The sequence below is a fragment of the Dendrobates tinctorius genome, unplaced genomic scaffold, assembly GCF_039654945.1.
Source record: "Dendrobates tinctorius isolate UK_male_01 unplaced genomic scaffold, ASM3965494v1 ptg000028l, whole genome shotgun sequence".
NCBI classification, from domain to species: Eukaryota; Metazoa; Chordata; class Amphibia; order Anura; family Dendrobatidae; genus Dendrobates; species Dendrobates tinctorius.
In genome coordinates, this window is record NW_027361696.1 from 45,845,655 (window position 1) to 45,857,216 (window position 11,562).

Genomic DNA, 11,562 nt, shown 5'->3' on the forward strand with positions numbered 1-11,562 from the left:
AAGAGTGGACATCTCAACAGTAAAGTGGTTTTACAAAAAAGATGAATAGGAAGAGTTTTTCGAGCAACTTTGTACAATTTTTTCAGTCATCTTTTGGAGCAGATCTGCTCCAGTAAACTCCTCCAAAAACTCCATCTGCATATAGCCTCAGGAGCAAATGTTCTCTTTGGTGCGTGAGGAGACTTATTGGCAGTGCAATACTTTAGCAACCCTAAATGTCATAGGAAACATAGCCAAGCTAAAATCTCCATGTGACAAAGCCATTTAGGTGTCTTTACAAACAATGTCTTTTTTCAGGGTATTCCACTCCAAAACTCATCTGAACATGCATATCTATGTATAAACGACTTGATGCTCAGGCAATTGTGCATCTTTTACCCACTTCAGTTTTCCAAAGACGTCAGCCCTCTGCTGTTTCTCCAGTCTCAGTGTTGGAGATATCATGTCAAAAGCGCACATCACCACTGCAACCAATCCCTGACTCCAATGGCTTAACCAATGTAGTGATGTTAGTACCCACTCGGCTTGTTATTATACATACAGTATATAATATTGTGTAGGGTCCACTTTTCTTAAATTTAATTAGAGGTAAATTGTGCAAAAATAAAAAAAAAATCTAATAATAAAAAAGTATATTTTTTTTGGGGGGGGGATAACCTTTCAAATTTAAAAAATATATATATATTGATAAATCAAAGCAAAGTTTTGCTGCCTCTGGCGCTGGTGGCCTTGACTGTGTACAAGGCATCATTAAATCTCAAGAAAATGTACGTGTATATACAGCATATAGGTGAATAAAATGTGTCAAAAATATTTACAAAAGAGAAACACAATAAAAAATTATAAAAAATATAAAAAAGTAACAAGCCGCAAGCCTAACAATCCGTATTCCGAAATTAATAAATTGTTTATTGAGCTAATAGTAAGATAAAAGAAGAATAAGTGTACTAAAACGTAAATGTTAATTCTCCTATACCCTAAAATGATAACAATGAAAACTACAACTCTAGCTGCCAGAAACGAGGCCCCACATGTCATGGATTATATGCACCCAAAATGGTCTAAAAATACAACTTGCTCTGCAGCAAAAACAATCCTTATAAATCTGCTTTGATGGAAAAGTTAAACGTTGTAGATGACAGAACACAGTAATGAAAAAATGACATAAACTGTAGTGTCCTCGGTGGGGAACAGCAATGCCGGGGGGCTTGTAGGACAAATTCCCCTCCATATGTGACTGGTATGTGAGGTCGCCTCAAATTATCCTGCTAGACTCACTACACAGAAAGAACATTAAAGACGTCTGTCAGCTCTGACGTAATCATGGCAGCTCTAAGGTGTGTCCCCTATATTAAAGAAGAAACACGCTCCGGGGGAGAGAGAGAGAGTGCAACATAGTGCCAAAGTGGAGCACCGCGGCTGAGCTGGTAAGAGAACATCTAGGCTTCATATACCCAGTGCATTCATCTCACTGTAACATAGAAAAGAGATAGAGAAATAGATAATAGATGGATAGATAGATAGATAGATAGATAGATAGATAGATAGATAGATAGATAGATAGATAGTGACATGTTTTCTTCATTTAACTGAAGGCTAATAGCTCAAGAGTGGCATGTACAGTAGAATAGGACCCATCAGATGGAGGTCACCTTGCTGTGGTTGATGGGCACATATGAATTGGCCAATTTATGCACTAAAAACCTTCATTTTTGTAAGTTCCACTTACGGAGTAATAGCACAGTTTAGATTCAATGTCTTCAACATTTGCATATATCTTGACTCATATAGAGTGCTGCTGTGTTTTCTTTTTCTAGATAATAGATAGAAAATATAAAGATAGATAGATAGTAGATAGAAAGATAAATAGATAGATAGGTAGATAGATAGATGATAGATAGACAGATAGATAATAGATAGATAGATAGATAGATAGATAATAGATAGATAGACAGATAGATAGATAGATAGCTACAGATAGATACTAGATAGATAGATAGATAGATAGATAGATAGATAGATAGATAGATAGATAGATAAAAGCTTATTTTACTGAAAAATGATGGACAGTCAACATTTTTTATGGATACATAGGGCCCAATTTATTATTTGAATCTATTTATGCCTAACTGTGGTTGTTTTTCATCTGTTTTTAATTTGCACCATATTCTTCTTTTAATTTGTGCTGTTTTTAAAGTCTATTTTACATGCGTTCGTCAATGCGGGTAGGTTTGGGGTTTCCAGATTTTTTTCGGCTGATTAAATAATTGCAACATTTTAAAAAGGTAGCAAATTTTTTGTCTAAATGTTCTTTCCTTCCAATCCTCCCCGTGGATGTGTGTGATTTTATGGACGTCTGAAATTTTTACATGAATTTTGCGTCATTTTATCAGAATGTGACACGTTTTGTGCCAACAAGGTTGCAAGAAAGGTTAAAGGTAAAAGTAGAGAGTACTTCTGATTTTGCACAAAATTCATGAACCTAGTGCATCATTTGGTGCAAAACGGTCAATGAATACCACAAGAAGAAAAAAGAAAAGCAACTTTAAAAAAAACATAAGAGATATGTTAACAGTGTAGAATATCGTGAAAAGCACTAATTACTGTGACCTGTAGAATGATAATTACAATAGTTTGTGCCGGCTTCTCCAGCTTATAAAAAACATACGGTATATAGACACATCGAATTGTATTTTACATTGTATTGTACAATTGTACATTGCACAATTGTATTTTACAGATAAAAAAAATAGTAGCCTATTTTACCAGGAATTTCTGGATGGTTGGAAACCCTTGGAGTATTTAATAATAATGGTTCTATACAGTGCCAAAGATAAAGTGCTACATGATGTTTAATAAAAGCTACAACTAGTGCAAAGTAAATGAGTTCCATATAGTGCTTAAGTAATAGTTTTCAATAATACCAGTTGCATATAGTGACAAGGTAATGCTGTCATACAGTGACCAAGTAAAAGTGCAAACCTATGCTTTATAAGAACAGTACTATGCAGAGCTCAAATCAGCAGCCAACTTACTAGTGTCACCAGCCAAGTTGTGGAGTAGCGATGACTACAAACAAGGGCAACGTACAAGCTGCTGCTCCACTATAAGGTCTGTCCTGACCTGTCAAGTCACCTTGGTCTCAATGTTCTTGAACTTAGTCACTTTGGTGTGGACAGAACAGTAGAAAGTTACTAGAAGATGGAGAACCTTCAGCAATTGCCCCTTTTGCCATTTTGCCATAATCCACAAACGTGTCTCCGAGGAGTCAACCAGGGCAATGTCTATTTAATTTTTATTATTTGTGCCAATTTAATACCAAGGAGCAGATCTACTTGTTCTTTTATGAAACGAGCCAGGAGCTTAGCAAAAATGTAGTTGGTGACTTCTGAATCCTCTGGGCTTGAAGGAACTGGTTGATGGAAGTCAACATACTGGCTTAACAACATTTTTATGCTCAGGGGACGTAGAGTTGAGCCTCAACATATGAAAAATCAGATTTTAGCACCTTTACAGATTGAAAAAACTTTATGTTTTCCCCTAAGTCATCAAAAGCAAACAATCTTTCCAACTGAAAAGAAGTTTACGACACCTCCAATTGCCCACTAGAGTCAATTTTGTTAAGAAATCATCTAAACTTAATTCACACAGACTTAACAATATTTGCTTTATTTCATGTTAATTGTCAGTTTTTATTTCTTTAAGTCAAAATTTTTGAATAACACTTGTTTTAATTTCATTTGCAGAGACATCTCTCATAACTCTCTCCCAGTTGAGAGTCCTTAAAAAAATGGCCGATATAGAAAAGGATGACCGCCCTTGGGTGGGTGTAGTTCGAAGGATAGTTACTTTCACCTTTGCATTTCTAGTTCTTGCTGGGGTACTATGGGCATTTGTTGACAGCATACCCTTAGCCACAGATGAGTTTAAAATTATGGCCTTTGGGATCTATGGTGCCTTTCTATCGGCCCATCTCATTATTCAAAGTTTTTTTGCCTTTTTGGAGCATAGAAAGATGAGAAAAAGTGGTCGACCCTGCTCATACACCAAATCGGTGGCCTTGACAATATCTGCCTACCAGGAAGATCCTGTTTATTTACGAGAGTGCCTTGAGTCTGTCAAAAAAACAGAGTACCCCCCAGACAAACTTCAGATCATCATGATAATTGATGGCAACAGTCCAGAAGACCGGTACATGATGGACATGTTCAAAGAAGTTTTTGCCAAAGAAGATGTAGGGACTTATGAATGGAAAAACAATTACCACCACTGGGACACAGACACTGCCGAAAAATTCTACGGTCACACAGACATGATGCCCCAAGAAGATTTGCATCAGAATGATATCTATGCCGAAGTTTGTGAAGACACTTTGTATGATAAAACCATAATGAGTCCAGGGCCATACACCATTGGAATGAATAATTTGGGTGCTGATATGCCAGAAGAGCCATTGCCGATATACACAGAAATCGAAATGGAAGATCCCACCAGACAGGATATTCAGACTCTTATTAGGACAAAGCGATGTGTGTGCATCATGCAAAAATGGGGTGGAAAGAGAGAAGTCATGTATACCGCTTTCAAAGCTCTAGGAGATAGTGTTGACTATGTCCAGGTAAGCCAAACATCTAATGCTTTAGGTTGGCAACTAACCAGGGATGAAGCTAGAGAGCATGCATGGTAGCAATTGCTTTCATGATGAAGCTGTAGAGAGTGGTTGATAGCAATTACCGTACTATCACTGATGACCCTTCAAAATAAGGCACTTATATTGTGAGGGAGACAGGAGTAGTTTGGTGCCCCGGAGTTTCAAATTAGACACTATTTTTGTGAACATTTTTGAACTGACCATCCATTACAATGCTCGTTTCTGCCAATGACCAGAAACCACTTGGAAGTCTACGTAATTCCAATTTGACGAGATAGAGGGTGGTTGATAGCAGTTTCTCCCAGTGAAAGCGTGGCTAGAAGACCCAACAAAGTAAGACAATAATATTGGGATGACAGAGGAGTGGTTTGGGGCCCAGGAACTTCAAGTAACCAGTCACTTTTCTGTTGAAAATATTTGTAGTGACCTACCATCATAATAATTGTTTCTGACAACGACCAGAAACCACTTGGAAGTCTACGTAATTCCTATAGGGAGATTGAGAGTGGTGCTTGTGACCACATTAACCCCAACGATTGACACTTATGTAATTAGTTTATTGAGAAAAACATTCAATCATAATGCACAATAACAGTTGTGGCTTTTTTTGGAAACAAAGTTTACTAACCCTCACCAAGTCTAGGGCAAATATGATACTTGTTTGACGTAGATTGATGAATATGTGATGCGTAATTCTTAATTTCTAACTGGATACTAATGTTTGCTAATGGGAATTTATTATTCAGGTGTGTGACTCAGATACAAAACTTGACCCACTGGCCACCTTGGAACTGGTGAAGGTCTTGGAGTCGAATGATCGATATGGAGCAGTAGGAGGAGACGTGCGCATCCTGAACCTTTCTGATTCCTACATAAGTTTTATGAGCAGCCTGCGATACTGGATCGCCTTCAATGTAGAAAGGGCTTGCCAATCCTATTTCAACTGTGTCTCCTGCATCAGTGGTCCTCTAGGTAGGTCTTCACTATCTGTGGTTTAGTAGAATCTGTAAAATGGAAAATAAAGACATTGATAGAAACTCAGAAATTTTCGCATTGATGCAAGTTCCTTCAAGCCATGTATAACGTTGAAACTTGATGTTTTTGACTTTAAGTTTTTTTTCCAGGAATAGGGTTCTTCAGCCTATCAGCGCTAGGTTAAAAATAGAAAAATTAGTTGTTTCTCACTTTTTCTTGTACCCTTGGCCTTTATTTACAGGCTGCAGTTGTCATATCACAACTACAGTGTACATTACCGCTGCATCTAGTAACTAATTATGTTAGCAATTCCTATCAGCTAGATCCTAAAAAGAGAAATCATCTCATTTTCTCTGAAATGCCATGTCATGTGATGGCTGCAGTCAATCACTGGTCTCAGCAGTGATGTTAGTGATTGGCAGCAGCAATCATATGGATAAACAGCATGCTGTAGGAAGATAACCATAAGTTGGTGGGGACAACCGGAAAGGTGTGATGGAGCCACAAGGACTTTATACAGAAAATCATAGTTTTTCGTGTTCTTTTTATGCTATTTATTCTTTTTAGTCTAATTTTTGACAAATTTCTTGTTTGATGATCAGTGACTTAAAAATTTGGTAGCAGAGATTTTGCCTGCTTTCTGCATCCCTTATTTTAGTGGGTGCTGAGAACTTGGCACCCTAATGTTAGCAAACAAGGGTGTAGTGACTAAACATATAAAAGTTGAAATTTTCTCGAAATACTTACATTTTGGAAGCGATAATGTAGGATGTTTTCAGCATTCTTTGAAGATACTGCTAAGCCTAAGTCAAGTCATAATAATTTATAGTTCAGGAAAAAACTATGTCACATTTTCCTGTTGAAATCTCAGCATTTTAATTCAGCATCAAAAAATCGTAAATTTCAATTGGTTTTCAGGTCTTTATCGAAATGATCTTCTTCAGACTTTCCTTGAGTCTTGGTATAACCAGAAGTTTTTGGGAACCCACTGCACTTTTGGAGATGATAGGCATCTGACCAACAGAATGCTCAGTATTGGCTACGCAACTAAGTGAGTATCAAAAAGTTTGCCTACTAAAAAAAAAGGAAAGTAATGAAAAATAAAAGTACAGAAGACCACCCAAAATGTTCTTTTAGAGAGGGGGGATATTCTCAAAGAGAAGGGCAAAATGAAAAGGTGATAAAGAAAATTGAAAAATTTGGCCCGTATAATTTTTGGAAACTATTTTTGAAAACATTGTTCAGGTTGAACTTGCTCATCTAGAAGAATTTTTGGATGACAAACATGGCCAAAGCGATTGAAAGGGAGATGATTCCATGCATCCCAATGTGGTCACTGTCCGGACATGGCTTCATTATATACTTATATTTGTCTTCTTCTGGATCAACATAATACATGTCCATGGAAGGTCAAAACAGACATGTCGCTTAAAATATTAAAGAGGTTTTCCCATCTCAGACATTTATGGCGTGTCCACAGAATATTCCATGAATGTCTGATAGACTTACAGCTATCGTATCTGAGAAACAGGACCAACGGGAATGGAGAGTTGGACTTATGTGGAAGTTCTGAAAATGTTTGAGCAAACAAATCCAAAAGGTAACTACCCCTTAAACATTGTGACCTTATGTAGTCTATGCTATAACAAGAATCAGTATTTTTAAAGGGCTTGCCCACTTTTGACTATATCATTTTGGTAGGTGTTCCCTGACATTAGAAATCAAAGATAGTTCAACATCATTTATATATCTATAGAATTGTTTGGCTACTTTTAATCTCTGACGTTTGAAGGAATCTAAGTAGGAGCATCCCTCCTAAGCCATCTATATGAGCATGCAGATCATGGACAGTTGAACAAAATGATACTTTGATATCATCTATCTGATGTCTTATTCTGGAGAAATCCACATTTTTCTAATTATGCAAATGAGCTGTTAAGATCAATGAGCCGGAAATGGATCTCCCTGAGAATCTGAAAGTGTGTGTTACCAGTGTGAGTAACACACTGGAAGTTCTGAAAATGTTTGAGCAAACAAATCCAAAAGGTAACTACCCCTTAAACATTGTGACCTTATGTAGTCTATGCTATAACAAGAATCAGTATTTTTAAAGGGCTTGCCCACTTTTGACTATATCATTTTGGTAGGTGTTCCCTGACATTAGAAATCAAAGATAGTTCAACATCATTTATATATCTATAGAATTGTTTGGCTACTTTTAATCTCTGACGTTTGAAGGAATCTAAGTAGGAGCATCCCTCCTAAGCCATCTATATGAGCATGCAGATCATGGACAGTTGAACAAAATGATACTTTGATATCATCTATCTGATGTCTTATTCTGGAGAAATCCACATTTTTCTAATTATGCAAATGAGCTGTTAAGATCAATGAGCCGGAAATGGATCTCCCTGAGAATCTGAAAGTGTGTGTTACCAGTGTGAGACATGAATATCAGGAGATCAGACAGTCAGTCATTACATGTCTCACACTGGTAATGCTCCATTTAATTTACAATAAGCTCTGGAAGCATTTTCTTAGTGAGAACTAGATCCGGCCCATAGATCTTAACAGCTAATTTACATATTAGGAAAAATGTGGACTACTCTAGAAGAAAACAATGGATCCCAGATATCGAGGTATCATTATATTCAGCTCCCTATGTCCTACATGCCCATATAGACGGCCTAGGATGGTTGATCCTACTGACAGATTTCTTTGAATTGGCATTTGGGTACTTGAAGTATTAAAATTATAAATTACTAAAAAAATACAGGATATTTCTAATGAAAAATATTTTTAACAGGTACACAGCACGATCAAAATGCTATTCTGAGACTCCTGCCCAATTCCTGCGTTGGCTGAATCAACAGACTCGTTGGACCAAGTCTTACTTCCGGGAGTGGCTATACAATGCTCTGTGGTGGCACAAGCATCACCTTTGGATGACCTATGAATCAATCATTGCTGGCATCTTTCCATTTTTTGTTACCGCTACAGTCATAAAACTCTTCTTCAGCTGCCACCTGTGGGACATCATGTGGGTTCTGCTCACCATCCAACTCATTGCCACCATCAAAGCCTTGTATGCATGTTTCCTTCGACGTAACATGGTCATGATATTCATGTCTTTGTATGCCGTGCTGTATATGGCTGGCCTCCTTCCAACCAAGTACTTTGCCATTCTTACCATGAACAAAAGCAGCTGGGGAACATCTGGTCGAAAGAAAATGGTAGGCAACTATATCCCTCTACTTCCTCTGTCTATTTGGTGGGGAGTTCTCCTTGCAGGACTGATCTATACCATCATCATGATGTCACTTTGTACAGACTGTAGACTTCTAGATGCTGAGAAATACTACTTGATCTATGGAGCTTCTGCTTACGCCGGCTACTGGCTACTAATGGTTACCCTCTACTGGGTTTGGATCAGACGTTGCTGCAGGAAGAGGCGTGATTATTATGATATTGATAATTGATCAAGGATGAGTTGATCTAAGTGATCATGAAGCACATACTGCCAGAAGTATTAGCCAAGATGTAAGGAAACCTGAAGAAGAGCAGACTAAGAATGTGGTGATTCCATCATCCTCAATGGTTGCACCACTTCATCTATTTTAGAAGACATTTTTCAAAATGGCTTCCAATATTTCAGCAGTAGACCTTACTTGTTGTCTTATCTTGGTGTGCATGGTAGTTACGGGATCCTTGATGAAGTCAATGGTTGTCTACAGCTCGAGGCTAAAACATTCAGTGCTATTTATTGTCATCTGTCTTTTTATGACTTGAAAGGTCAAGACTTAAACCAATGGATGTTACCCATGTAATTAGAACAAGGCGGCTCAGGGAAGAATGATTATTGCTGCTTTTGGGGCTGTGGAAAACTTCTTTCGGTTTTCTACTACGGAACGCGTTTACAACAGTGGGTACACCCACACACTCTGAAGTTACAACCAGCATGATGTCAATCTCACTGATAAAAATATATATAGATAATAAAGACTATTATAAATAAAATTAGTAATTTCCAGAGTCAAAAATGTAAGAAATAAAAACAATTTTCTTACATGTTACCGACACGTTAGTCCACAGCCCCAGGGTTCCATATAGGCGCTACCCTGTTTAAATGTATAAAGATGCATTGGTAAAATGTGGGCACATAACAGCAATTATATATATAGGTTTTATATAATTATTTATTTCATTGTTGTGTTTTTATTATGAATAAAATGTTTATTTTTTATTACCGATGGCATTTTTGCTTTTGTTCTTTGTACCTATTTATATTTGTACTTACGCCATCAAGAATTAGAACAATTTTATAAAAACCACAGAAGGCATTATCAGTGACTGCTCTGATGACCATAGGAGAATAGAGATATAAAGTAGTCATCTGACGGGTGCAACTGATATGGAAGAGTCCCATAGTTGTATAGCTCGGACGAGGAACGCAACGCAATACTTGGACTGGCCGGCGGCTCTCATGACCCGAGCATGACAGCATGTATCTCTTTGGAGCTGTCACGATTGGGTGGGTAGAGCCGCTGGCCAGTCCGAGCATTGCGTTACATTCCTCGTCCGAGTTATACAGCCATGTGACTCTTTCCTTATAGTTAGGCAACCATTCTTATAAAATAAGAAAAGTAGCTGTAGCTAACACCAGTTTCCCGTACAATCTGATGCTCCAGCGATCTTTGCTGCAAGTTAAGTGATGATGTCCATTGCTATCTGGACTTGTTAGACTATCTTCAAGAAAATAAGCAACTTTGTAATCTATCTGCTTCTACCTCCTTCCAGACTCATCTGTCACCGTCAATTCATGGGAAAATCTGTATTTAGTGAAGACAGATGTTCCCATTACAGTTGGTGCTTTGAAAACTTTATGAAGTAGGAAGAGTTAGATGCACATGATGACCTTCTCCTGCAAGTCCTCTATCGAACTTTATGAGCACCAACTGACAGTAATGTAAAATCTTTGTTCACGGAAGACAGGTTTTACCTATTAACTGAGAATTTTGAGAACAAATGATCAGTCCTGGAGGAGGAAGAAGCGGATTTCTCTAACAAGATATATTACAGTTTCTTAGTTTTAGTATTCTAATGATTTATGAAAACAAAAAAGTGACGATTACTCTTTAACCAAGAGGGAAGGGTTTAAGTATTTTTATTCTTACTGCAAATGAGTCCACGTTCACACGTTCAGTATTTAGTCCGTATTTCACATCAGTATTTGTAAGCCAAAACCAGGAGTGGGTGATACAGTAAATACAGAAGTGGTGACGTGTTTCTATTATACTTTTCATCCGATTGTTCCACTTCTGATTATGCTTACAAATACTTATGTAGAATACTGACTAAGTACTGAAAGTGTGAACGTGGCCTAAGGCAAAGGGGGAGAGAGTCTGCTGTAGCCTGTTGTCTTGCAGCCACACACAGGACAGTAAGGAGGATGAGAGAGGCTTATACAAATTGCTTTTTAAATTCTAATATGAAAAACAACAATAAAATCAGAGAAAAGGATAAGATTACCTGAGGACAGGATGGGATACTTTTTATTGTTAGTGCATTTTTTACTTTTATTGTTCCTTCAAACATTTCATTTCTGTCAAAGTACAGTATTTCAATATTTTATGTGATCTGAAAAGAATCAGATTTTTGTTTTCATTTTATTTATTTTGTTTGTCATCCTTTTGAAACTCTCAGCCCAGTGTCAGCTGTCAGTGATAAGTGACCTGGCTCTGTGACTGGTGTCAGATGTCAGTCATCTGGTTCTGTGACAGGTAGCTGTCAGTGATCTGCTTCTGTGACTGGTGTCAGTTTAAGTGGTATGGTTCTGTGACAGGTGTCAACTGTCAGTGGTCTAGTTGATCCTGCCAGTAGCACAAGATTGTCTCAAAGATAAGCCATGCACGTGTAAGTACACACGGACAGTACAG

At 37.6% G+C, this 11,562-nt stretch overlaps 1 protein-coding gene across 1 annotated transcript; it reads left to right on the top strand.

Annotated features, from left to right (window-relative positions):
- Nucleotides 1–1,390: 1,390 nt before the first annotated feature.
- On the top strand, nt 1,391–9,868 carry LOC141085340 (hyaluronan synthase 1-like). Its single transcript, XM_073570627.1, has 5 exons — nt 1,391–1,427; nt 3,747–4,618; nt 5,398–5,623; nt 6,545–6,677; nt 8,433–9,868. The coding sequence occupies exons 2-5, from the start codon at nt 3,791–3,793 to the stop codon at nt 9,103–9,105; spliced, it is 1,860 nt and encodes a 619-aa protein (XP_073426728.1). The 5' UTR covers nt 1,391–1,427; nt 3,747–3,790; the 3' UTR covers nt 9,106–9,868.
- Nucleotides 9,869–11,562: the final 1,694 nt, after the last annotated feature.